The sequence below is a fragment of the Podarcis cretensis genome, assembly GCF_951804945.1.
Source record: "Podarcis cretensis genome assembly, chromosome: 7".
Classification (NCBI taxonomy): Eukaryota; Metazoa; Chordata; class Lepidosauria; order Squamata; family Lacertidae; genus Podarcis; species Podarcis cretensis.
Window position 1 is genome coordinate 5,448,305 of NC_137176.1, and position 27,927 is coordinate 5,476,231.

Below are 27,927 nucleotides of genomic sequence, written 5' to 3' on the forward strand. Positions count from 1 at the left end.
GTTGCAGTTGTTCCACCACAACTCTTTCAATCATCTTCCCCAGAATGAAGCTACTTGTGACTTGGTAATAGTTGCTGCAAGCCAATTTGTCCAGGGCTGGCTTTTTCAGTAGTGCCCACACTAACTTCTTTAAGTCAGCAAGTGCCACTCCTTCATGCAAAAATAAAAATAAAGACTTTTGCCGCTTGGACCCATCCAGTCAACCCACAGGCTCAATTTCAACAGCCAAGATGGGCAGGGATTGAGAGGGTATCCCTGCAAGCACCCTGTCCATGTCTTCAGGCTGCAGAAGCTGAAACTGACCCCACAAAGTTGTAGACAAAATAGCATTCAACGCATTGTTGTACATGAGTGGAAGGGCTAGTCAAGCACAATGACCCAGAGGGCAAAGGTGGCCCAACAAAATTCAGATTCAAAGGTGTTACAAAAGAAAAGAAAAAACTAAAAGTGTATGCAAGCAAGTGGTTCCAAATAAGATAACTTATGACCGTCAAATACACATAGGACACCTACAGTACATGCAGCATGTTTAACTGATTGTCAATTTTATAAGCCCTCCTTCAGAACAGGACTGTCAAAGAGGCTAGAGGCCCCATTTTACAAAGAAGGAGAAGCAAAGCATAATAATAAAGGACTAGTCCAATATCAGCCCAACTCGCTGGCCATTCCTCATTTTCCCTCCTCTAGTAACTCCCTCTTTCTTTCTAAGGCAAACTATTCTTGCCTCTGTTTTCCCTGACTTAATTTGTGTAAGGACTCTCCAGAACGTAGTCTAAGAATCTGTCTTCAATAGCAGACCTGAACCTGTAATATGGGAAGAAAAGCATGTCTGAGCAGGTGCAGAGTGCTTTCCCCTCACTATTAAATGACTGCTGTCTTCTACCACCCTTGTTGTTGTTGTTTAGTTGTTTAGTTGTGTCCAACTCTTCGTGACCCCATGCACCAGAGCACGCCAAGCCCTCCTGTCTTCCACTGCCTCCCGCAGCTTGGTCAAACTCATGCTGGTAACTTCGAGTTACAGATAGGTAGCCGTGTTGGTCTGCCATAGTCAAAACAAAAAAAATTCCTTCCAGTAGCACCTTAAAGACCAACTAAGTTAGTTCTTGGTATGAGCTTTCGTGTGCATGCACATGAAGTATCTGAAGAAGTATCTGAAGAAGTGTGTATCTGAAGAAGTGTGCATGCACACGAAAGCTCATACCAAGAACTAACTTAGTTGGTCTTTAAGGTGCTACTGGAAGGAATTTTTTTTGTTTTGGTAACTTCGAGAACACTGTCCAACCATCTTGTCCTCTGTCGTCCCCTTCTCCTTGTGCCCTCCATCTTTCTCAACATCAGAGTCTTTTCCAGGGAATCTTCTCTTCTCATGAGGTGGCCAAAGTATTGGAGCCTAAGCTTCAGGATCTGTCCACTCTACACACTAAATATTCACCAGCAGTTTACCTCTGAGTGAAGGCGTAGGCAAGGCTATGTAGCAAAAAATCTGAGCCCACATCTCCGAACACACACACGACTTCCCTCCCTCATTCCAGCAACCCTACTCCCACATTGGGAGAAGACACTTCAAAAAAAAACCATGTGATTGTACTTTGAATTAGGTTGATTAAATATATATCTAAGATGGAAATTGTCATTAGATCAATAGTCACTGATTACTTTTGACACAATCCTGTTGATGAGGAGGTACACTGTGTAATCTCCATTGAGCTTTCTAGACAGGGTGCAGTATGTTAATGGAAGTTTGTTTTTATACCTATTATTAAATAAAAAGGAATGAAATGTTATTTTTGCAGTTTTTTAAAACACTGCATTTACTGACTGATCCATTGGGTGTCACTGTTCACCAGTAAGGAGAGAAACTGGATTGAACCAGCTAGACCACCGAGATGCAAAAACACAAAAGGTTTATTATAATCTCTGACCTAAAAGAAAAAGGAGGATCTTGTTTGATGGAAAATAAAAGGAAGTCTTAAATAGGCACATTAGTCTGTTAAGAGAGCCTAGTTTGGTGCCTGTTATCTGTGGACTGATAGGACCTGGCAGAGGCTGAAATGGCTTGTATACAGACACTCTTGGATAGAAGGAGACAGTCATCCTGCCTTGTGCTGCTGGCTGTTTTTCAGGCAGTTACTGGACAGATCCATTATTCAGTTCCTGAGGAACTGCAGGAAGGTTCTTTTGTTGGGGATATCTCACAGGATCTGGGATTGGATATGAAGCAACTCTTGCCTGGTGGTGTCCAGATTATTACAGAAGGTAGGACACAATATTTTGCCCTCAATTTCCAAAATGGTCATTTATATATTAATGAAAGACTAGATAGAGAAGAAATATGTGGACGTCTGTTAACTTGTATTTTGAAGCTGGAGATTCTTATTCAGGAGCAGCTAAAAGTCTATACAGTAGAAATTGAAATCGAAGATATCAATGACAATGCACCGGCATTCCAAGTGGAGACATTACAGCTAAATATCCGAGAAAATACAGCTGTGGGATCTCGATTTCTTCTTCCAGATGCACAAGACCCAGACTTAGGAGCGAACTCTTTACAGAGCTATCAAATCAGCCCTAACAGACACTTCTTTCTTGATGTGCAAATGACAGCAAGTGGAGCCAAATATGCTGAGTTAGTACTGGAAAGGTCTATGGATCGAGAAGTAGAAGCTTTCCATGACTTAATCCTTACAGCCAGTGATGGGGGGAATCCTGTCAAATCTGGAACTGCACACATCAAAGTTTCCGTTGAAGATGCAAATGACAATGCACCAGTTTTTTCAGAATCTGTTTATAAAGTGACCACTGCAGAAAACATTCCTGTTAATTCCCTGCTTGTAACAGTCAATGCTACTGATCTGGATGAAGGCATTAATTCAGAGATAACATATGCATTCAGGCAGGTATCAGAAAAGGCTTCGAATAGTTTCCATTTGGATCCGAGAACTGGAGAAGTAAGGGTGAGGCAGGAGATAGATTTTGAAGAATGTGCTTTGTATGAAATGGAGGTTCAAGCTCGTGATGGAAGAGGGTTATCAGGTCGAGCAAATATTTTGTTGGCTATTACCGATGTAAATGATAATGCACCAGAAATTGCAGTCACATCTCTTACTAATGCTGTGAGTGAAGACTGCCCAGAAGGAACTATAATTGCACTGTTAAAAGTAATAGACAGGGATTCAGAAGACAATGGGCTGGTTACATGCTCCATCTTTGGCAACCCGCCATTTCATTTAGAGAAAACGTTTGATAATTATTACAGTTTAGTGACTAGCGGAACCCTGGACCGAGAAGATGTATCTAATTACAATGTTACAGTTATTGCAACAGATAAAGGAAATCCTCCTCTCTCCACAACCACCACTATTCAGCTGAAAATATTAGATAAAAATGATAATCCACCCACCTTTAAAAAGAGGTCCTATGTTACTTCAATTACAGAAAATACTTCAGCTGGATCCTCTCTTTTAACACTAAAAGCAACTGATCCTGACTGGGAGATGAATGGCAAAATTACTTATTCAATCACTGAAGGTGAGATGAGTTATTCCTACTTCTCATCCTGCCTTTCTATAAACTCTGAGACTGGAGTAATCTATGCCCTACGATCCTTTGATTATGAAGAGATTAAAGAGATTAATTTCCTGGTCAAGGCTCAGGACGGAGGGTCTCCACCACTCAGCTCCAACGTCTCAGTGACTCTCTTCATCCTGGACCAGAATGACAATCCTCCCCAAATCCTTTACCCCTCCCCTCCCACTGATGGCTCCACAGGGATAGAGCTGGCCCCTCGCTCCTCTGAGCCAGGCTACTTGGTCACTAAGGTGGTGGCCGTGGATGCGGACTCTGGCCAGAATGGCTGGCTCTCCTACCAGCTGATCAAGGCCACCGAGCCAGGGCTCTTCACTCTGGGGCTTCACACGGGAGAGATCAGGACAGCCCGCTTCTTTCTGGAGAAAGATGCCCTCAAGCAAAGCTTGGTGGTTTTAGTCAAGGACAATGGGCAGCCTCCAATGTCGGCTTCAGTCACTGTCACTGTGGTCTTGGCTGACAACATCCCTGACATGCTGACTGATTTGGGCACCATCTCAGCTCCTATCAGTCTTGAGTCTGACCTCACCTTCTACCTGGTGACTGCAGTGGCTTTTGTTTCCTGCTTGTTCTTCACTTTCCTCCTTGTATTATTGGTACTAAGGCTTCGCAAGTGGAGACATTCTCAGTTGTGTGACACTGGAAGTGCAAATTTAAATGGGGTTCCTGTTTCACAGTTTGTAGGCGTTGATGGAGTCAGGGCATTTCTTCAGACTTATTGCCATGAGTTTTCACTGACTTCGGGCTCTCGGAAAAGTCAGATTTTTTTCCCCATTGAAAGCTGTACAAACACGCTGGCAGGACATCAGGCTTCTCAAATCTCTGGACCTTTGTTTACTACAAATGATTCAAATATCAATAAGGAAGGGCAGAGCTGCGAACAGGTATGTTTTGCTTTCACTAAACTTTGAAAAGTTTTTATAAAACCTTATGTCAGTATATTGATCTAGTTGAATTATTTTTACCTTTTATTTGATGTTCAAGAATAACTTCACTGCAACTAAACAAGTGTTTCTGTAAGAATCACTGTAAGAACTAAAACATTTAAAAATCTTGATCATCTTGAAGATAATTTTGCCCTTTTTGACTTAATTCACACTGTAATTTGCTGTTTCTCATTTAATCTAAGTTTAACTCACTTCTTAAGAAACCTCTCCTTTGTTTAATGTTTTGGTTTAAATAAAAGTGGATTGTTGCCACCCCAATCTCCAAGCAATGTAAGATTCCATGGATTCCAGGTGCTTACCTTTTGGAATGAGGGACAGTGGAGATTGTGGTGTCTTTATGATATATTGTTTATTTACACATATATGCAACCTGAGCCTATGATGGAGGGGTTTTGCTTCCACCATAGCCAAACCTTGGATTCAACCAGAAATCAGACGTAACTCTGTATCCCAACTTCCCAGCCTGCAGACTCTCTTCTACCTTCCAGCTCACATAACTAAACTCTCCATTCTGGCCTTTATCCTTCTAACTACTGGTTTGTTGAGGGAGGAAAGCCCACCCTTTGTCATGCGGCACAGAGACACTTCCTTTGTTACCTTAAAGGTCCATACTTAGAGGGCCATTATCTCATCAGGAAGTTAGCCTAGCTATTCCAGGAATTGAATCCATGCTGGATTCATGAATTAGAAGGGAGGCAAGACATACAGCCTTTCCCTTCCTCCAAACTCATAACAGTATTTAAATAAGAAGAAGAAACAGGGAGGTCTTCATCTGCTTCAAAGTCCAAGCCAGAGAGTAAAGCATAGCAGTATTCAAGGTGGGAGATGCCTAGAGAATTTTAGGTAAGGGAATAGATAGCTGAATCAGTTGTAGGGGAAAGTGGTGGACTGAATATGGGAAGCACCGGAGTAGGGGCTCAAGAATAAAGCAACATTCATATGTGGTCAGCAAGCTGGTTGGTGAAATTGTCGATTTGGTATGTGCTTTGGCTATTCAAAAAAAAAATCTCCGGACTCTCTAATAAGACCCTCTTAAAATGCAGCTGAGCTTTTGTGTATCTGCAACACTAAAGTTCATTTTTTCATGATTGTAGATGATTCCTCACATTCTACTCTATCACATGCTTTTTCGGGAAAGTAAAAGAAGACTAGTTCCACTGCCTGTATCTTAATCGAGAGTTTTAAAAGTTCCAAACTTTTAAATCTTTAACTCCATGTTGGACTAAACTGACGTGCCCAGGCACTTCATTGCCCAATTTCTCCCTATCATAATGATCATGTGACAGAAGAGCAATCCAACCACAGGGAGCACCCCTAGTAGCAGGGCAGGAATGAATATAAAAATTAATTTATTGTTGCAGTATGCTACAGATTGTGAATGGCTGGGCACCAGAGTTGTATCTGAGAAATGCCATCCAGAGGAGCTGCTAAGTAGCAATGGAGCTTATTCATGGCTGGGTCAGCATTTGTGGGATGGCAATATAAGCCTTGCTTTATAGCAAAAATTGCACCTCAGCTACATTGCAGTTGCACGTGGGGTTCCACTGGCAGACATCTTGCATCAATTTATTTAGTGAATTTTATTCTATTTTACCATTGTTAAGTTTTATTGGTATCAAGGTTTGTGGATGGTGTTATTTCCATGTTATGGAGCTCTATTACTATCATTTCGTAACAGCAAAATCAGTAGTGCTGTTCATAATGTCAGAGGCATGGAAGTTTTCCTTTATTTATATTCTATATTCTATTTTTTTTCCCCTACACATGAATGAAATGGTGTCAGTATTCTCACTCTCACCCCAGTCCCACCAGTAGTTTTCCCATCCTAATGCAGATATTTGGCGGGGGGGAGCAACTTTATACAAAACAGGATGAACACTGAATCACTAATCAACTTCATTGCCTTCCTACAGAACGTCTATCTTGTCTGGACTGAGCTTTGGTTTATTAGCCCATATCCAACGCATTACTATACTAAGCACCTTTTAAGAACATTCATTGTGTCATCTACACTAGACAAAGAGGAGAAATAGAGCTGGGTGTCGTTAGCATAGTGATGATGCCTCATTATCATCTCCAGATAATTTCCTCCTACAGCTGGGTACATGTTACTCAATAGAATAAATGTTGTGGAGTGAAATAGAAGTACTACAGTATAACTTTTTGGGACTAACCTGACAGAGAAGAACAGAACCAAAGGGACACAATGCCTCGAAACCAGAAGATGATTCAGAAGTATATTATAACTGATACATCAAATTGATAGCATTTGAGAGATCCAGGAGAATCAACAGGACTGCACTCCATGTGTTCCTCTCCTAGCACATGTTTTCTGTGGGGGGTGACCAAAGTGCCCCCAAACCATGACAGAATTCAGACTGAAATAGATCCAAATAATCCATTTCATCCAGGCATGTCTGAGGTTGAGAAGCCACTGTCTAGTAAAGCCACTTGCCCAAGAAAGGGGGATTAGCAATTGGCCAATTGCAGGGGGGGGGGGAATCATCCATATATTTTTAAGGAGTAGTCTCAGAGGTGCCTCCTTCAAGGCTGCTGGGATCTTCTCTTCTTTAAGGAAGTACTTATTGCCACCTGAACCCAATTTACTACCCCTTCTGGGTTGACGCTGTGGTGGGCAACAAGAGTTGAACATAGAGGGGGAACACCTCTCCGATAATATTAAGCTGCAAACAACATTAAGTTGCAATAGTAAAAATTCATTCCAGCAAAAGGGTCTGGATGGGGCCACAGGAACTTCCAGTCCTATAAGCAATCCATCACTCAAGTCGTTTTTATATGAAATGCTTTGGGAATAAGTCACACTGGATCATTGAAGATTCTTATAAATTGCAGATGAATAAGCTCCATTGCTACTTAGCAGCTCCTCTGGATGGCATTTCTCAGATACAACTCTGGTGGATGTGAAGGAATCTCTGTTCACCACAATCATTACCATGACTGAACATGTAAAACAGGCTCTAGCCTGTGTGCAGTAACATTGCTTCTACACCCTGTGTTTTAGACATTTCATTCATGATTCCTGTGATCTTTTTATTTTAAAAAAGGATGGAGAAATCAGCATTATCTAATAAATGTGGGTGGAGATACACCAGCATTTCTACTTTTTTAAATGTCTGAATGAGATGTAGAACCATATTTTAAAGGCAGTGCTTTAAATGCTCACAATTATATGGTTAGTAAAGGTAAAAATTATTTCTGTTACACAACAAAGCAATATTTTAACTGTAAGGAGTTAAACTATAAGCAGCTAGTAAGAAGGAAATGACATAATCAGATAATTGCTTCTGATGCATAACTTAATAAAACCAAGGTATTTGGATTTAAACTGAAACAAACTAAAAGACTGTAGCCCAGCATATGCTTTGTGTGCAAAAGATTTCAAGTATAATCCATAGAATTTCAGAAAAGCTTGGAAAGTCTCGTCTCTGAAGAAACCCTGGAGAAACCCACAGTATCTCAGGCAATGTTAGCTGTTTGCAGGTGAAGTGGGAATCTTTTGACTCTCATTCCCTGATCAGCCTTGAAGGGAGTTATTTTTGTCAACTTGTTCCAAATTAAGCAAGTCATTTTCTTAAGCATCTAGACCAGGGATAGTCAACCTTTTTATACCTACCGCCCACTAGTGCATCTTTCTTGATGGTAAACTTTCCTTACCTCCCACCAGTGCTCAATGGAAGGAGTATTCACCTTGTGCCGTAGAACACCCTATGGCCCACCTAGAATCCTGAAATGCCCACTAGTGGGTGGTAGGGACCAGGTTGACAACCCCTGATCTAGATAATTAGATATGACCAGCAGATCCAGTGAAGGTGGAAATCAAAAACACCCAAAGCATTAAGAATTGCTTATCTAACCCAGCCTTCCAGTGACTTGTGGGGACCTCAGATGAGTGGCACTCTAGGACAATGCTTGGGCTCATTCACACACACACCCTAAAAAAAAAACCCTTACAGGCAGATGGCCCTGGCGGAATCTTCCCAGCACACTTTGAATGTGCATAGGCAAGAAACAGCAAGCTTCTTCAGTTGATCAGAGGTCAGGTGTGCCAACTTGAATAAAATACTGTGAGGGTTCAGGTAGGCCCTGCCCCGCATAATTGATCACATGATGCAGAACCCCCACATTTGAATGGGAATGCCCATCAACTTTGTGGGGGTCCAGCCCCCTCCAGCATTTCCCCCAGAGTGGCTGGAGAAACGCAGCCAGATGGGCGGGTGTGGCGTTTGCCCTCCTAGGTGTGTGACATCATACTGGGTTCAACAGGAAAGCGTTAACTAATTGTAAAATGACTAACCTATAGGAACCCAAGGAGAGGAGTTAGAGTTGTTAAGAAGTCAGTCTGGAGTCAGAGAAGAGAGAGGGAGGATTAGTCTGTGGGTTGGGCTAGTCTGATGTGAGAGAGTGAGAGAAACTGTTAAGTTGAGATAATCAGTCAGAAGGTATTAGGAAGGTATAGGCCGGTAAAGAAACTAAGGATAAGAAACTGACAAGAAAATTAACTGAGAAACCATACTTGTTAATGTTTACAAAATAAACTTGTTTATTTGATTTAATTTTAACAACTGTCCGGACTCAGTGTGTACCTGAGAGTAACGGGTTGGTGGCAGCGGGGAAGCGAGCACAGTGGTGGCACTTGGATCAATAGATCGTCAAACGTCCGGGGACCCTGTGTGATTGCCACAGCGGGGTATAATTATTATTATTATTATTATTATTATTATTATTATTATTATATTTTATTGTGGGGGCCAAAGGCCTGTAGGAGTTGGCTCCTATGGCCAGAGTCAAGGTAAGGTTGTCCAACCAAGGTAGGTAGCAGAAAATTCTTTTCCAGCTCCTACAGTTGTAGACTGTAAGGGAGGCTGTCAGTTAAGTAGTTAACCATGTTGCATATAAACTCTTTCACTTAGTGAAATTGTGGCCGAAATTGTGGCCCTACTTCAGTCTTCATTTTGTTGTCCTCCTGGTATGCTCATTCTAGATATGGAAGCAAAATGCTTATTATCTTTTAAATTCAAGTCCTTTAGTCTAACTGGGTAGAGGTTTTAAAGACAAGATGGCAATAAAATCAGATATATTTCTAATTTCTAGAAGTTATTTGTGGTAAGAAATGAAAAAATATATAAATATATATATGGCTTCTAAAATGTCTAAACTAAAGTAGTGAATAGGCCAGGAAGGAAATGATCAGGAAGGGTGCCTGGTTTTACTGAAATAATGTTATAAGATACACACAATAAAATGGTGATATTTGGAATGTTACTTTAATATACAGTACAATCCTATATATGGTTACTCACAAGTAAATTTCCAATGTGATTTATTCCCAGGTAAGTTTGTGTAGGATTGCAGCCTTAATGTCCTGTTAGCTACAGTGATCCTTTACTGGAGAAAAGCAAAGAAACAAAGCAAAGAAAATCTCATTAAATACAACATTAAATATGCGTTGGTAATATTATTGGTAAAAGTTATCCACACATGCAGGAAGTAAACTGCTTAATCGTGTCAACTAGGCTGTCTTTGCCTTTTGTATGACTTTAGCCATTGCAGTTTTTGGTTGAGACTCTGGGCGCCGCTGTTTACCAATGAGAAAGCAAACTGAAATGAAAGATGCAGGGTAAGTTCTTGCACATTGCTAGAAAGGCAGCTAAATTGGCACACGTCCTCTCTCTCAGTGAAACAGTATAGATTAACAAAAGGATTTTCTGGTTCTTTGCTACAAGATCCTTTGCCACGAGAAAGAGAAATAGGTAGATGCTCCAAAGGTAATTCTTTGAAATGGCAGCTGCCCTGAGACTCCGACAAGACAGTGGCTCCTTCTGGTTTGCTTTTATTGCCATTTGGCAGACAAATTATGGGCAGCTCCACTACTCGGTTCCTGAGGAAGTCCCAAAAGGCTCTTTGATTGGGAATATAGCAGAGGACCTGGGACTGGGTTCCAAGAAATTGTCAGACAACAGAGTTCGCATCATCTCTGAAGGTATGCTTCAATATTTTACTTTGAATTCTAAGAATGGCCAGTTATATGTCTCCGAAAGGATAGACAGAGAAGAAATATGCAGGTGGGAAGAGAAGTGTGTTTTAAGTCTTGAAGTCCTTGTTGAGGATAAAATGAAACTGTTCACTGTAGAAATTGAAATCACAGATATAAATGACAATGCTCAAACTTTCACCCAGGAACGCTTAGATCTTAAAATAAGTGAAACGGCCATTGTAGGGACTCGTATTGCCTTGCAAGAAGCTCAGGATTCTGACACTGGAGATTATTCCCTTCAGAACTACCATCTGAGCAGCAGCAGGTATTTCTCCCTGAAACTGCAGAGCAGATCTGAAAAGGACAAGTTTCCTGAACTGGTGCTAGAGAAATCTTTGGACAGAGAAGCGGAAGCATTTTACTCACTCATCCTAACGGCCACTGATGGTGGGCATCCTGTGAGGTCTGGCACTCTGCAGATCTATGTAACGGTTCTTGATGCAAATGATAACGCACCCATTTTCAACCAACCTCTCTATAAAGTGAGTGTTTTGGAAAGTGTTTCCATAGGCTCTCTGCTGCTTACTGTAAATGCTACAGATGCCGATGAGGAAACAAATTCTGAGGTGATTTACTCATTCCTAAAAATAAAGGAGATAGCATCACAGCTCTTTCAAATAAATTCTAGAAATGGGGAGATATCAACAACAGGGAAGTTGGACTATGAAGAAGATGCATTACATGAAATGGAAGTTCAAGCAAAGGACAATGGAGGTCTCTCCGACAGGGCTAAAGTGTTGATCATCCTTATTGACGTTAATGACAATATCCCCAAGATAACTATCACTACCTTCTTCAGTTCAATCAGTGAAGGAAGCTCTCCAGGAACTGTGGTTGCTCTACTAAACATACAAGACAGAGATAAGGGTGAGAATGGAGAAATCTTGTGCTCAGTTCCTAAAACTCTTCCTTTCCACTTAGAGAAATCCTTTGATACCTATTACCATTTGATGACTGACAGAGTTCTTGACAGAGAAGAAACTTCAAATTATAGTATAACTATCATGGCTACAGACAAAGGGAACCCTCCATTATCAACCACTACGGTGTTCTTTGTAGAAATTTCAGATGTAAATGACAATGCCCCAATCTTCAATAACATACAATATACTTCTTATGTAACTGAGAATAATATCAGAGGAGCATCCGTTTACTACATGAAAGCAAGTGATCCTGACTGCATGGAAAATGCTACAATCACGTTTTCAATCATTGATCAAATTGTTGGCGATTCTACTCTTTCATCCTACCTTTCTATTAACTCTGAAACCGGGGTTGTTTATGCCTTGATCTCCTTTGATTATGAAGAGATTAAAGAGATTAATTTCCTGGTCAAGGCTCAGGATGGAGGGTCTCCACCACTCAGCTCCAACGCCTCAGTGACGCTCTTCATCCTGGACCAGAATGACAATGCTCCCCAAATCCTGTACCCCTCCCCTCCCACTGACGGCTCCACGGGGATAGAGCTGGCCCCTCGCTCCTCTGAGCCAGGCTACCTGGCCACTAAGGTGGTGGCCGTGGATGCAGACTCTGGCCAGAATGCCTGGCTCTCCTACCAGCTGATCAAGGCCACTGAGCCAGGGCTCTTCACTCTGGGGCTCCACACGGGAGAGATCAGGACGGCCCGCTTCTTTCTGGAGAAAGATACCCTCAAGCAAAGCCTGGTGGTTTTAGTCAAGGACAATGGGCAGCCTCCAATGTCGGCTTCAGTCACTGTCACTGTGGTCTTGGCTGACAGCATCCCTGACATGCTGACTGATCTGAGCAGTGTCCCAGTATCTGAAGACCCACAGTCAGATCTCACCTTCTACTTGGTGACTGCAGTGGCTTTTGTCTCCTGCTTGTTCCTCGCCTTCCTCCTTGTGTTATTGGCACTCAAACTTCGCAGGTGGAAAAATTCTCAGTTGTGTGACAATGGAAGTGTGCATTTTGATGGTGCTCCCATCTCTCAATTTGTGGGGATTGACGGAGTCCGGGCATTTCTTCAGTCTTATTGCCATGAGGTTTCACTGACTTCAGGCTCTCGGAAAAGCCAGATTTTTTTCCCAATCGGAAGCTGTACCAATACTCTGACACCACAACAGGCTCCTGATAAGCCAGGCCCTGTGTTACTCATAGGTGATTCTAACACTGTTACGGAGGAGGCAGCAACCTGTCAAGTGAGTACATGAATTTCAGTACTTCCGTTTATTTTAAAGTTCAGAAAGTCAGTTCTTTTATTTTTCCTTATTCAATAGGTTTCATTTTATGTAATTTAATTAAGTTTCTTAAATAACAAAGCTTAATTTTTTGCAACAAATTTTGGTGTCATTTACTTTTTTTAACAGATGAAGCAACTACTTCATTAATTTAAATAAATATTGCATTTTATTTAGGTAGTGTTTTAATGATTCCTCTGAGCATAAAATTTGTTATTGATGGGGATAGCAAAGCCAGAGCACGTATTGCATCAAAGTAATCTTATCTGCATAATTTCTATAAGATGGTTGTAAGAAGCCATCAGGGGATTTGGAGGGCAGTGTCACCGACACTTAGATGACACTTAGGTCCATTTTTGCATATCATCAGAAGCAAGAGAAGCTGTTCAGGTCCTGAATCACTGTCTGCAGGTAGTATTGAGCTGGATATGGGCCATTAAATTCAAGCTAAATTCTGACAAGATGCAGGCATTGTAGGTTGGCAGTTTCCAGATCTGAGGACTAGGTTGATGACCTGTTCTGGAAGAGATAACAATTGTCTTTAAAGGAACCACATTGTAGCCTGGGGCTGTTGTTGAATTCTACATTGTCACTGGAGTCTGAAGTGACATATCTGGCGAAGAATGCCTATTACCTGCTTTGACAGGTTCTTCAGCTACAGTTGTTCTGCTACTATGACCCAGGCTCAGGTAATCCCCTGAACGGATTACTATTACTATATGGAGCTATCCCTGTAGATGGCTCAGAAGATACAGCTAAGCACAGTATGCACCTCCCAGATTGCTGAATGGTACAGCCAGTCTTGTCCAAACAGCACTGGTCCTGAAGAACTGATGCTGAGTGTCTGTACATTTCTGACCCCAATTCAAGGAAGGAATATCTGATTCTGTATGAAACTGTCCAGTTTGGTGTCTCTCTGTGTGTGCATTCTCATTGTTCGCCTATCTAATGAAGTGGAGGGGGGAGCATGCAGGAAAAAACCTTCTTTATTTGAGAACTTCACTTTTGCCCCTTATCTTATTGCGCTTTCTGTGCCACTTAAGGACAAACCTCTTTGCTCAGGCTTTTGGAGAGGGGTTGGTACTGTGGCCAGTAGTTGTTAGGGTATCACCTGCAACGTAAGGGTCCATTTTTTAGAGTTACTGTGTATGTTTCACATGTTTTGTATTGTGTTTTATGTTTTATGGTATTTGATCTGCTCTATATTTTGTTGTAACTCCCCCTGGGATCAGTGATGAGGGGCGGCTTTACAAACAGAAGCAAGGACTCTCATGTTCCAGAAGACACTACTTTTAAGCAATTTGTATTGGAAAACATCTCCTAATAGAACTGTGATCAGTAATGAAAAGACCAGTGTGTCTTGGTACCAACACATATGTTTGCAATAATGATTGGCTTCACAAGCTGTGTGCCATAATGTCAGGGTGCAGTAATAGCCATTTCACTGCATCCAATATTGAAAAATGGGTGGAGAGGAGGTGGGTTAAAGTGGAAAAGAAAGGTAAAGGCAAAAGACCCCCGGACAGTTAAGTCCAGTCAAAGGTGAATATGGGGTGCAGTGCTCATCTTACTTCAGGGCAAGGCAGCTGGTGTTTGTCCTCTTGACAGCTTTCCAGATCATGTGGCCAGCATGTCTAAACTGCTTCTGGTGCAACAGGACACCATGACGAGTGCCAGAGCACATGGAAATGCCGTTTTCATTTTCATCATATATAATTTTTGCATCGTATGTGAGACTGCTACTGAACAGATTCATTATTCAGTTCCCAAGGAAATGGCAATTTCCCAAGGAAATTGTGGGGAATATTGCAAAGGATCTTTGGTGGAGATGAATTGTTTCTTAGTCAAAACATGAGATCAGCTCTGTGGTTTCTGTGGCCAATCAAAAATTTGCTTAGAAGCTTGTTCCACCTTCTTAACAACCCTGAACTTGCATATCAGAATATAACTGATCTGCAGAAAGGACTTTATGATCTGAAAATAAAGACAATGTACACACTTTTGTAGCCCAATATAATCTTTAATAATCTTTAATAAAAACAATTAAAAAGTGAGTGAGAGAGAGAGATAGAGAGAAAATCAGCTAGTTCTGGCCAGTGAGAGAAATGAACCAACTTAAGGATGTATATTCAAACTGAAACAGGGAATTGCTGTCTATTTAGGGTTCACTGTGGTGGTGTGAATTTCCAGGCACTCTAGATGGCACCTTTTAGCTACATTGGAATATAGAACTATATCACAGGTACAAATAAAAAATGTGTTGTGTGAGGGGCACTGGCATTGTATTAGTTAAAGGTAAAGGTACCCCTGCCCGTACGGGCCAGTCTTGACAGACTCTGGGGTTGTGCGCCCATCTCACTTAAGAGGCCAGGGGCCAGCGCTGTCTGGAGACACTTCCGGGTCACGTGGCCAGCGTGACATCGCTGCTCTGGCGAGCCAGAGCCGCACACGGAAACGTATTAGTTACCAGTTATCAATAAAGACCTTTTGGAATCATTATGAATTGCCACTTGAAATGGTCAGGTAAGTGCACTGCAGTTGTCAATCAGAAATCAGAACAGAGCAAGAACATAATACAAAAGCTGTTATAAAGGTCCAACCATGCTTCGAGAAAATGGTGCTGTTCCTGATCATGCTTAAAAAGGATATAGCATAACTCAAAAGAAGTATAGAAAAGGCCAATGAAAACTATCTAGAAAGACAAGTCTTCCATATGAGGTAAGTTTAAAAGATTAATGCTGATCCTAAGCCACACTGCATACCTGCAGGGGAGCAAAGAAGTGGAAGCGCTATGGAGAGGCTATAGGGCATTTTTTTCCTTGTTCACACTGGGATCCCCACACTCAATAGCCATTTCCAACCATTTTACACAATGCTAAAACAAACTCAGATTCAATACACCAGCAAATAACAACAACATATGCAATAAGCTATGCAATACAGTACCAGATTTCATTCAGTTGTTTTTTTAATGTCACCTTTAATGTATGTCTCGGTGTTACATATAACAGAAATTTTGACACTGAATATTTTTTTAGAACATATGGAATACACATAAGGTTGCTGTGCTACCAGAATGACTGTGTGGAACTGTAATCCTGTTACCTGGATAACAGCTATACAAGTGGGACTTTGTTATATTTAGGAAATATAATAATTAGCACACTGATCATTAAAAGTGTATGTGAGATGTTTGGGTAGGTGGGAATCATCCATAAAATAATCCTGTCATAATATAAAGCACCATGCAAAATACCTAGGACACAGCATACCTATATAAAAAGCTACAGTTTGCTGCAGTGTAATCCACATTTTTTTTTTAATCAATAACTGAAATGTTTGGGTCATGCACCTGACTGCCCCGTGTCCATTGCTTGCTATGGGGTGGGAGGAGAGAAGAAGACCATTATAATTTGTAAATCTCAACCAACATCACTAGCATATATGAGCATGTACCTAAATGCATTGCAATAGGAACATGCTGGACAATTTCTGCATTGTTATTGTAAGTAAAGCAAGATCCTCTGAGTTGTTTTACTTTGGAGCTTCTCCCAGGAGGATCATTTGCTTGGAATGATAGATATTCCTCTATCAGAATGAAAGTACAAAAGGCATACACCCCATCTGAGGAATTCTTGTAACATGCTGGTGCAGTTTTTGGTTGAGACTCTGGGTGTCGCTGCTCCCTAACCAGGCAGAGAAATGCACTGAGAGATGTTGCCATCTCAGTGCTGCTGCTCCACCTAGAAAGGGAATGCAAGGGAACAGAAACAAAGAAGATCTAGGAAGATCTAGGAAGATCCACTGGATTTGCTATTTTATTTTATTTTATTTTTGCTAAGATATTGGACCATCCAGGTTTAAGGGACTGAAAGTAAGAAGATAACATCTGGAAATGGCTATTGCAACACATTTCTGTCTTAGGTTCTACAAGGACACAGCTTTCATTTCCATCATATTTTTTTGCATCGCATGTGAGACTGCTGCGGAACAGATTCATTATTCAGTTCCTGAGGAAATGCCAAAAGGTTCCTTTGTGGGGAATATTGCAAAGGATCTTAGACTGGATATAAAGGATTTTTCACATTATGGAGTCAGCTTTGTTTGCAGAGGTAAGATGGAATATTTTGCTTTAAACAATAAGAATGGCCATTTATACATTAAGGAAAGACTGGACAGAGAGCAGACCTGTCCCCAGATACAAAGATGTCTCTTTAATTGTGAAGTTATTATAGAAGATGCAATGAAGATTTATACAATTGAAGTAGAAATAATTGATGTCAACGACAATGCTCCAAGCTTCAAATCAGCTCAACTTCAGATAAAAATCAGTGAGATGACTGAAGGTGGGACACGATTCCGTCTGGAAGATGCCCAGGATCCAGATTTAGGGATGAATTCTGTCCAGAATTATAAACTTAGTGCAAACAGACACTTTTCTCTGGATCTACAAACTAGATTGGATAGTGCAATATATGCAGAGATTGTACTGGAAACATCACTGGACCGAGAAGAACAAAATGTGCATGACCTTATCCTCACCGCCTTTGATGGGGGGGATCCACCTAAATCTGGAACAACCCAAATCCATATTATTGTCCTTGATGCAAATGACAACACACCCATCTTCAGCCAACTTGTATACAAAGTGACCATTGCAGAAAATGCGCCCACAGGCTATACAGTAGTCACAGTAAGAGCCACTGACCTGGATGAAGGAATCAACAGAGAAATAACATACTCCTTCAGAAAAATATCTGACGCAGCTTCTCAAAACTTCCACATAAACTCAGAAGCAGGTGAAATTATTCTTGTGGGGAACCTGGATTATGAAGAATCTACATTGTATGAAATAGAGATTCAGGCCATTGATGGGGGAGGACTATTTAATATATCAGAAGTTGTGATTTTTGTAAGTGATGTTAATGACAATGCACCTGAAATAGCTGTCAGGTCACTTGCCAATTCAGTTCCTGAGGATTCTCAAGCAGGAACTGCCATTGCCTTGATAAACGTGCACGATGATGATTCTGGAGAGAATGGGAAAGTCATATGTTCTATTCCTAGTAATATCCCTTTCCAATTAACAAAAGCAAATGCTAACTATTACACTATGGTCATTGCTAGACCGCTGGACAGGGAGCAAGTAGCAGCCTACAACATCACCATCACAGCCTTGGATCAAGGCATGCCACCTCTTTCATCAACCACCTTAATCCTCCTTCAGGTTTTAGACAAGAATGACAATGCTCCATACTTTATGCAACCAGAATACACTTTTTACCTTGTAGAGAACAACCAGAGAGGGGACTCTATATTTTCTCTGAAAACAGAGGATCCAGACTGGGGAGAAAATTCAAAAACAACCTATTCCATCATTGAAAGTCAAATGTTTGATTCCTCACTCTCCTCCTACCTTTCCATTAATTCGGAAACAGGGGTTGGCTATGCCTTGAAAACCTTTGATTATGAAGAGTTTCGGGAGATTAAGTTCCATGTAAGGGCTCAGGACGGAGGCTCTCCACCACTCAGCTCCAACGTCTCAGTGACTCTCTTCATCCTGGACCAGAATGACAATGCTCCCCAAATCCTTTACCCCTCCCCTCCGACTGACGGCTCCACGGGGATAGAGCTGGCCCCTCGCTCCTCTGAGCCAGGCTACCTGGTCACTAAGGTGGTGGCCGTGGATGCAGACTCTGGCCAGAATGCCTGGCTTTCCTACCAGCTGATCAAGGCCACTGAGCCAGGGCTCTTCACTCTGGGGCTCCACACAGGAGAGATCAGGACGGCCCGCTTCTTTCTGGAGAAAGATGCCCTCAAGCAAAGCCTGGTGGTTTTAGTCAAGGACAATGGGCAGCCTCCAATGTCGGCTTCAGTCACTGTCACTGTGGTCTTGGCTGACAGCATCCCTGACATGCTGACTGATTTGAGCAGCGTCCCAGTATCTGAAGATCCACAGTCAGATCTCACCTTCTACTTGGTGACTGCAGTGGCTTTTGTCTCCTGCTTGTTCCTTGCCTTCCTCCTTGTGTTATTGGCACTCAAACTTCGCAGATGGAAAAATTCTCAGCTGTCTGATAATGCAAGTTTGAATTTCAGTGGTGCACCAGTTTCACAGTTTGTGGGGATTGACGGAGTCCGGGCATTTCTTCAGTCTTATTGCCATGAGGTTTCACTGACTTCAGGCTCTCGGAAAAGTCAGATTCTTTTTCCAATCGGAAGCTGTACCAATACTCTGACCCCACAACAGGCTCCTGATAAGCCAGGCCCTGTGTTACTCATAGGTGATTCTAACACGGGTACGGAGGAGGCAGCAACCCACCAGGTGAGTAAATAAATTTCAATACTTTGGCCCTCATTATTCAATAGGTTTTATTTTATGAAATTTAAAAGAATTTCTAAAATAACAAATCCTGGAAAAATCTGTTTATGCTTTCTGTAATAAAGATGTAAAGAGAGATGGTGTTTCATTAAATGATGAAGCACTTACTTTATTGATTCTAATAAATAATGTATTTTGATCTATGTCATATTTTAAACATTTTTTCTAAGGATAATGGAAAGCTGGGTCAGATTTTGTTTTGAAAGGAAACTTGTGTACTATTCCTAAAGACCTTTATTGTGCATAACTTATATTGAAATCCACCTTCTGACCAGGTTAGAAACAGTCACAGGAAGGCCAATATTCTTTGTTGTATCACAGAAGTGTTTAGGAGGCTGGCAATGCTTGGCAGGGGCTTGGACTCAATGGCCCTTGTGGTCTCTTCCAACTCTATGATTCTATGATTCTATGAATGATCCTTGGCTTTTCCACTTGCCTGCCACAATGCAGGTTGCTGGAGAGGGGAAAGGAGCAATACTAAGGTCTGGTCAGCTGCATACAATCTGAACTATATTTAAGGCAATAGATAGGCACATACATCAGCACAGCTTTGTGACCTAGTATTTCTTTTTAACCTTTTATAATACGGTTGTCAGTGATGGATGGTCTGCAAGAACAGACATTTGTCTCTTTTCTGTGAAGCTACTCAGGTTTGTAGCCAAACCACTCAGTGATCCTACAGCAGAACGCTTGCCCACAGTTATCTTTTCAGCAGATAAGAGGGTGTGCAAGTGATAGAACAGCCTTCACATGAGGTTTTGTTTAGGAATGTACAACTTTTGCTACTGAAACTCAATAAAGTTATTTTGGAGTTCCTTGAAACGCTTGGCTCATTGCAATGGAAGAAGATAATGTTGTTATAACGATGTAGCCACCAATATCATGCAGTTCATATTACTTCCACCATAAAAAGTTATAGCATGACTGAAAAAAGTGTGGAGAAGGACAATAAAGATTTTCAGTGATGAAAATGCATCCTTATGAGGAGAGTTCAAATCATTCATGCATAGCTTCAGGCAGCAGTGGACACAGCATGGTAAGCAGCCTGACCTCCTGGCAGGTGAGTCGCTGCCCTTCACCATGATGGGGCAATGCAGCAGTGAGGTTGGCACGCTGCAGATGCAATCCAGAAAAAGGACATGTTATTGAAATCAGTAAGTGTGTAAAACAGACATTAACTTGATTGATTTAATCTTTCGCTGATTTAATCTTATGGTCCTGAGATTAGAACTACAGTTACTATAGTTGTAAAAAATCAATTTTGCTTTGATCTGTTCCTCCTTTTTAGTGGTCATGGTTCCATGGATTTCATAAGGTGAATCAAAACTGGTACATGTCAAGTTTCTGCACAGCAGTAATTAATTTCATGATTTTAATCTATGTTGGCCTCAATGTTATATACGTGCACACAGAAGCTCCTTTGTTGGTTCTTTTTGGTCTAATGATTTCCACATTCACTGAAGGATTCTCCAGTGGTCCAGGCTCCAACACTAAACAGCAATGAAGGTTCAAACACTCACTTCATCAGGTCATATTAAATTACCCACTTGAAAAGGCTAGGTTGAAATTCAGATAGGATCCTGTACATGATGAAATATAGAGCTGAGCTGAATGAGCTTTCAAAATGAACCTTTTACCATGGAAATCGGGACATTGCGGTGCTAAGGAGGTCAAATGTTGAGAAATGGGTTAAGGAGCTTACTAGGGAAAGCAACAGCAGCAAATTCTCCCTCCCTTTTAGGCTGTGCACACAGCACACACTTAAAGCACATGGCTTTCCCCAAAGAATCCTGGGAACCATATTTTACCCCTCACAGAGCTAAAATTCCCAACATCCTTAACAACCTACAGTTTCTAGGATTCTGTGGGTGGGTGTGCATATGCAGCCAGTTTAGCTGGTTCTACAAGCAGTGGCAGCAATGGGACACAATGTTCCTATGTAATGCTTCAGTTATGTGACATTAAGAAGGCCTTGTGTGCTCTGGTGAAGAATGTGGTGGTCCCTCACTGGCAGAGAACATGTGCTCAGCTGCTTCCACTTCCCATAAATTGGTGCCTCTAGATGCCCAAAAGGCTTCAGTCATCTACCACAAGTTGGAAGGCCATGGAACCAGCCACAGAGGAATATGTGTGGTGGTGCCGGCCATGCATCCTTGTACTACTGTCTCAATCATGTACTTACTATTTACTATTCATGCTTGAAGTGAGCTTTGATGGCAAAGGAAGCTGCATTACATGAATTCAGGGCATTCATTCAGTGTGGTATTGTCTATCACATTTAGTCTTCTAAATCTTTAGACTATCTATGGTAATATTCTCAAAAAGGTTTCTTTTAAAATGGAAAATAAACATGTGTCTTAACTGAACATTTTCCATAAATATTTTAGAACAAAATGTTAAGAGATGATTATTGAAAGCAAATGCAACTCATTTACGAAATTCCACTGTGCTTTTCTGTGCAAAAGAAATTTATTCAGGGTGTCTGGAGGGACTCACAGAGCCGCCAAGTATCCCTGTTTTCCAGGGACAGACCCCAATTTACAGAAGCCATCCTGGTTTCTGATTTGATCCTGGAATGTCCAACTTTTCCTTAGGATGTTCCTATTTTCATCAAAGAAATGTTGGAGGGACATGGAATGGGATGGCCAAGGGGCTTTTTTTCAGCCAGAACTCACCAGAACTCAGTTCCAGCACCTCTCAGGTGGGCACCATTGCCATTGCAAGAGAACAAGGGAGGCATTCATGAAGAGTTCCAGAACCTCTTTTTCTAGGAAAATAACACTGAATGTTCCTTTTTTCATCAGAGAAATGCTGGAGGGTATGGTCTCACAGTCACAGCAAATACAGAGAAACATCAAATGATAAAAATGATGTGTACTAGGTTTTTACATAAACAGCACAATTTACATAAATGACACAAAATGAAAAAATAGTGCCACTCCTTCCTTGGTTGCCATCAGAGCCTTGGCCTGGCTACTGGCCACAATGGGAGGAAGACTGCCTCTGTCCACTGGCTTCAGCTCCATAGCTGCCTTCCCAAAAGGCTGTTAACACCAACAACTCAGGGAAATGAAAGGAACAAGTACTTTATAAAGTAAAAGAACCAAAGCAGACACTTTTGGGAACTGTGTAGTTCGTTTTGAATTTTTAAATCAAACCTCAGTCCTGACTTGCAGTTAAGGGCTCAGGGCCTTACAGAGATGGCCAAACTTCATCCTCACTGGCTGAGATAAGTGATCTCCCTTTCTTACAAAGGGATAACTGCCCATGATGGCGGCTGCTCCTAGCTTCAGCTCTCTTACAGGCCATGTTTATATCCTCCCTCCAGAAGTCTTAAAGGGCGATTCGGAAGCACAAATAAGTATAGATTTATTTGTATAGCTTGGAACACAAACTTCTTCCTTCCACCATGGACATAACTATTTCTACCCTGAAAGGGTTTAAGCATAACTAACTATATTTACATAGGGTAAGGAAGAAAAGACCCACATCTAATTCTACACATTTTAAAGTAACCTTTATTTCTTTGTAGCTAGGCTACAGACTGGGCAAATCTGATGGAAACATCAGATCAGTGACAAAAATTCTATATGCTTTAATATATAGTAATTCCACCTGGTGAACTATGATAGAAGGATATTCTAATGTGGAGCATCAGAATAAATAGCTCTCAGGGCTCTGATGCCTGACTTCTGAAGTTTGAAGCCAATGAATTAACATTGGTGTTCATGCATGGAATTTAGTCCTATTTTATTAAAATAAGTGAATAATCTCTTATACACACTATTTTATGCAGAGTTGTCAATAAATGCCTAAAACACCAGTCTATTTTTTAAAAAAATTGTAATAGCTGACAACAACCACAAGTACAAATTTATCTGAAGTCTAAATGTTTGATGTTGCGTCTTTAGGGCAATTTTTTACTTATAAAAATTTATACTCGTGTTATGCCCATTCTTAAAGCAAAATAATTGTTTTATAATGGCAAATACAGGACTACCAATGTAGGAAAAAATAATCTCCAATTTTCAGTTGAGCCTCTGAGTGTCGCTGTTTACTAATCTGGCACAGGAAGACAGATATTCAGCAAACCCAGCTGCGGTATTCTTAAACACAAGCACAAAATATCTGATGCAAACTTACACAGATATTGTAGGCACTGTTAACAGAGACTTCTATTTTTTATTTTTTTAAAAACCACTAATTTAAAACCCAGAAGCTCCTGAGTCCTAGAACTGATAGTGTTGCAAGATAATGAAAGAAAATCAAAAGCTATGGATCTGCAAAGAAAGGGTCTTGCGATGCCTCATAATTGTGCTTGCTTGGAAGATAGTTTCTGGGAAGATTCATTATTCCATTCCTGAGGAGATGCAGAAAGGCTCTTTTGTGGGGGATATTGCAAAGGATCTAGGAGTGGATAGAAATCATCTTTCAGACCACGGACTACGGATTGTTACCAGGACAGGTATGAGTCAGTATTTTGCTTTGAATTACAACAGTGGCCATTTACAAACCTCTCAGAGAATAGACAGAGAGGAAGTCTGTGGAAGGGCAGAAAGGTGTGTTTTAAGTTTTGATGTTATAGTTGAGAGCAAAATAGAGATCTATGGGGTTCAAGTGGAAATTATTGATATAAATGATAATGTTCCCCAGTTCTCATCGGGGAAACTGGAACTGAAAATCAGTGAGGCATCTACTGCCGGATCCCGGTTCCCTCTGCCTGAAGCTCAGGATCCAGACCTAGGGATAAATTCTATACAGACCTACCAACTCACAGGCAGTAGCCATTTTTCTCTGGAGGTGCAAGTTGAAGAAAATGGTGCCAAATCTGCTGAGCTGGTGTTGGGGAAAAATCTGGACCGGGAAGAGCAAGCTGTTTTCAACCTGATCCTCACAGCTACTGATGGAGGCGATCCAGTCAGGTCCAGCACTGCTAACATCCAAGTCATTGTTTTAGATGCAAATGACAATGCACCTGTTTTCAGCAAACCAATCTATGAAATGAGCATCAAGGAGAACATTCTGAACGGGTCCAGCATTGCTACAGTTAGTGCTACTGATCTGGATGAAGGACAAAACGGAGAGATAAAATATTCATTCAAAAAAATCACAAAGAAGGATTCCAAAATGTTTATTTTAAACTCAACAACTGGTACAATTACCTTAATGGGAAACCTTGATTATGAGGAATCATCCTCCTATGACTTTGAGGTGAAGGCTGAGGATGGAGGAGGGCTGAGTGACTGGTCAAAAGTTGTGATAATTGTTACGGATGTTAATGACAATGCACCTGAACTATCAATAACCTTTTTCATCAATACCATTTCTGAGAATTCACCAATAGGAACAGTTATTGCCCTTCTAAACGTACAAGATGAAGATTCAGGGGTCAATGGGGAGGTCACATGTTCAATTCCGAGTAAGCTCCCTTTCCAATTAAAACAGTCTTTTGATAACTTTTATAGTTTGGTGACACACAGTAACCTTGACAGAGAGAGCACAGCGGACTATAACATCACTATCACAGCTACTGACCATGGAATTCCACCACTTTCTGTATCAACTTTTATCCTACTTCAAATCCAAGACACAAATGACAACCCTCCTGTTTTTGCAGAACCATCTTACTTGGCTTATTTTACAGAGAACAATCCAAGAGGAGCTCAAGTATTTTCCTTAAAAGCAAATGATCCAGACTGGGAGGAAAATGCCAGAATAAGTTATTCCATAATTGAAGGGAACATGGACAAATTCCTTATTACCTCCTACCTCTCCATTAACTCAGAGACAGGGGTCATCTATGCTCTGAGTTCTTTTGACTATGAAGAGATCAGGGAGATGAAGTTCCTGGTCAAGGCTCAGGATGGAGGTTCTCCACCACTCAGCTCCAATGTCTCAGTGACTCTCTTCATCCTGGACCAGAATGACAATGCACCCCAAATCCTTTACCCCTCCCCTCCCACTGATGGCTCCACGGGGATAGAGCTGGCCCCTCGCTCCTCTGAGCCAGGCTACCTGGTCACTAAGGTGGTGGCTGTGGATGCGGACTCTGGCCAGAATGCCTGGCTCTCCTACCAGCTGATCAAGGCCACTGAGCCAGGGCTCTTCACTCTGGGGCTCCACACGGGAGAGATCAGGACGGCCCGCTTCTTTCTGGAGAAAGATGCCCTCAAGCAAAGCCTGGTGGTTTTAGTCAAGGACAATGGGCAGCCTCCAATGTCGGCATCAGTCACTGTCACTGTGGTCTTGGCTGATAGCATCCCTGACATGCTGACTGATCTGAGCAGTGTCCCAGTATCTGAAGACCCACAGTCAGATCTCACCTTCTACTTGGTGACTGCAGTGGCTTTTGTCTCCTGCTTGTTCCTTGCCTTCCTCCTTGTGTTATTGGCACTCAGACTTCGCAGGTGGAAAAATTCTCAGCTATGTGATAATGCAAGTTTGAATTTCAGTGCTGCACCAGTTTCACAGTTTGTGGGGATTGACGGAGTCCGGGCATTTCTTCAGTCTTATTGCCATGAGGTTTCATTGACTTCAGGCTCTCGGAAAAGTCAGATACTTTTTCCAATTGGAAGTTGTACCAATACTCTGACACCACAGCAGGCTTCTGATAAACCAGGCCCTGTGTTACTCATAGGTGATTCTAACACAGTTACGGAGGAGGCAGCAATCCATCAAGTGAGTACATAAATGCTAAGCTTTCCCATTTGATCTCCCAATATTCTAAAATGCATAGGAAACTTTCCTGAATATAAAGATTTTCTGAATGCTGCTACTGCCATTGTTTAACCATGTATAACGATCTCTAGAACAGATAGGTTGTCTTTCTTACTCTATGTCTTGGTAGTATGTCTTGTAGTTTTGATGGCAGGTGAAGTCATCTTGCATATTCTGTAGTGCGTTTCTACCATGTGCACAATGAACTTTGCCTTTTGAAAAGGTTCTGTTGTTGACCTTCTGAATGCCTGTAGATGCAATGCTCCCTTTTTGTCAACAATTTTATGTGGGATTATAAATTGATGCTCCCCTTTTCATCAAATACATTCAGGCTTCAGTTCTTTGCACCATGGTGCTGGTCAACGTAAATGCTATATTTATCTTGTTTTTGTTTTTTATTTGAAGAAGTTTGTATTATCTATCATCTATATCTATCATCTATCATCTATCTATCTATCTATCTATCTATCTATCTATCTATCTATCATCTATCTATCTGTCTATATCTATCTATCTCTATCTATCATCCATCTATGAAAAAGACCACACATATATAAATGAAATAACATTAGTAAAACAAATCAGCAATAGCTCTATATCCAAAAATTGTTGTAACAGGGAACCTACAATGTGTAGTTTTTACTTTCATTAATTGTTAATGATATCCAGTGCTTTTTTTCAGCTGGAGTGCGCTGTAGTGAAGTTCTGGCACCTCTCAGATGGGCGCCATTGTGGGCTGGCACTCCCCCCCCCCACTTCATGCCTTTACATATTTCTGAGAAGCCCCAAACTAACATTTCAAGTCAAATGGTAGCTGCCCAGTGTGTCTACACTTTTTAAAGATCTATGATTCCAACCAGCTCCTAGCTGCTCTTAGCCATGATTGGTCAAGGTTAGGACTTGACTACAGGACTAATTCGTACTTCCTTTTCTTCAGTCCGTCTGCTGTGTAGCGGCAGTGGGTTTTAAGCTGTCCCACCAGCCTTCTACCACTGCATGAGTGTGTGTTTGTGCAAGGGTCCTTCTGAGCTGCCCTAGCCATCCTCCTATATCTAAGAGAGCAAGGGAGGCAGGGGCACATTTATCTTTAATCGTATCAATATTCTGTGCCTAACACTAAGGCTAAATCCTGGGACATTTGGTACTAGATTTGGGAATATGGAGCATAAATACTATTATAGACTAATGGCATTGTTATCTCATTGGCTAAACTAATACTATCCTTCAGGCAAATAAAGGTATAGTGAAAAAAATATAGAAATAATAATAACTTATTTATACCCCACCCATCTGGCTGGATTTCCCCAGCCACTCTGGGTGGCTCCCAACTGAATATTAAAAACACAATACAGCATTAAACATTAAAAACTTCCCTAAACAGGGCTGCCTTCAGATGTCTTTTAAAAATAACATAGTCACTTATTGCCTTGACATCTGATGGGAGGGCGTTCCACAGGGCAGGGGCCACTACTAAGAAGGCCCTCTGCCTGGTTCCCTGTAACCTCATTTCTTGCAGTGAGGGAACTGCCAGAAGGGCCTCGGCGCTGGACCTCAGTGTTCGGGCTAAACGATGGGGGTTGGAAAATTATGGGTCAGACTACACATCTAGTAAAGAAAATGAAATGATAACTAAATCCTATGCCCTATTTCTTCTAATTTCAGTGAGTTATTAAAGAAAGTTACCAACCCTTACACACACACAAAATTAGGAAGAATTAAGAAACCTGGTCCTAATTAACTCCATGTTGATTTGGTAAAGTTGCATTATTAAAGGAATGTGTAACCAGGGTTCTCTTTCCCTTCTCCCCTAACAGTTCTAATTCAATACTTAAATAATATACAAATTTAATTAATTTTGGGGAGGAGAAGCAGGAATTAAAAGTAATACAATGGAAGAGATTCAGGCCAAAGGTGAGCAAGCAATATCAAGAATACTAAAATATTATACATACATCACAACTTCTAGCCTTGACTAACTGGCTAAACTAATTGGGGAAATGCTGTAAAACACAACATTTTCAGTGACAATGATTGTCAATATAT

General features: G+C 41.2%; 1 protein-coding gene and 2 pseudogenes across 3 annotated transcripts in view; all 3 read left to right on the forward strand.

The window, feature by feature from the left end:
• LOC307219943 (protocadherin beta-16 pseudogene) overlaps positions 1-27,927 on the forward strand; it is an 88,167-nt pseudogene that overhangs the window by 42,041 nt on the left and 18,199 nt on the right. The gene's annotated exons all lie outside the window — the stretch shown is intronic.
• The window catches only part of LOC307219552 (uncharacterized protein), a 30,101-nt gene continuing 12,305 nt past the window's right edge, over positions 10,132-27,927 (forward strand). Inside the window, exons 1-3 of the mRNA XM_079982804.1 lie at positions 10,132-12,746; positions 13,432-13,567; positions 23,501-25,845. Of these exons, the coding sequence (XP_079838930.1) occupies positions 10,332-12,746; positions 13,432-13,567; positions 23,501-25,845 (4,896 nt within the window). The 5' untranslated portion in view covers positions 10,132-10,331. The remainder of the gene's footprint in view (positions 12,747-13,431; positions 13,568-23,500; positions 25,846-27,927) is intronic.
• LOC307219946 (protocadherin gamma-A4 pseudogene) lies at positions 16,541-19,473 on the forward strand (annotated as a pseudogene). The gene has a single exon. The product of its transcript is annotated as a protocadherin gamma-A4 pseudogene (transcript).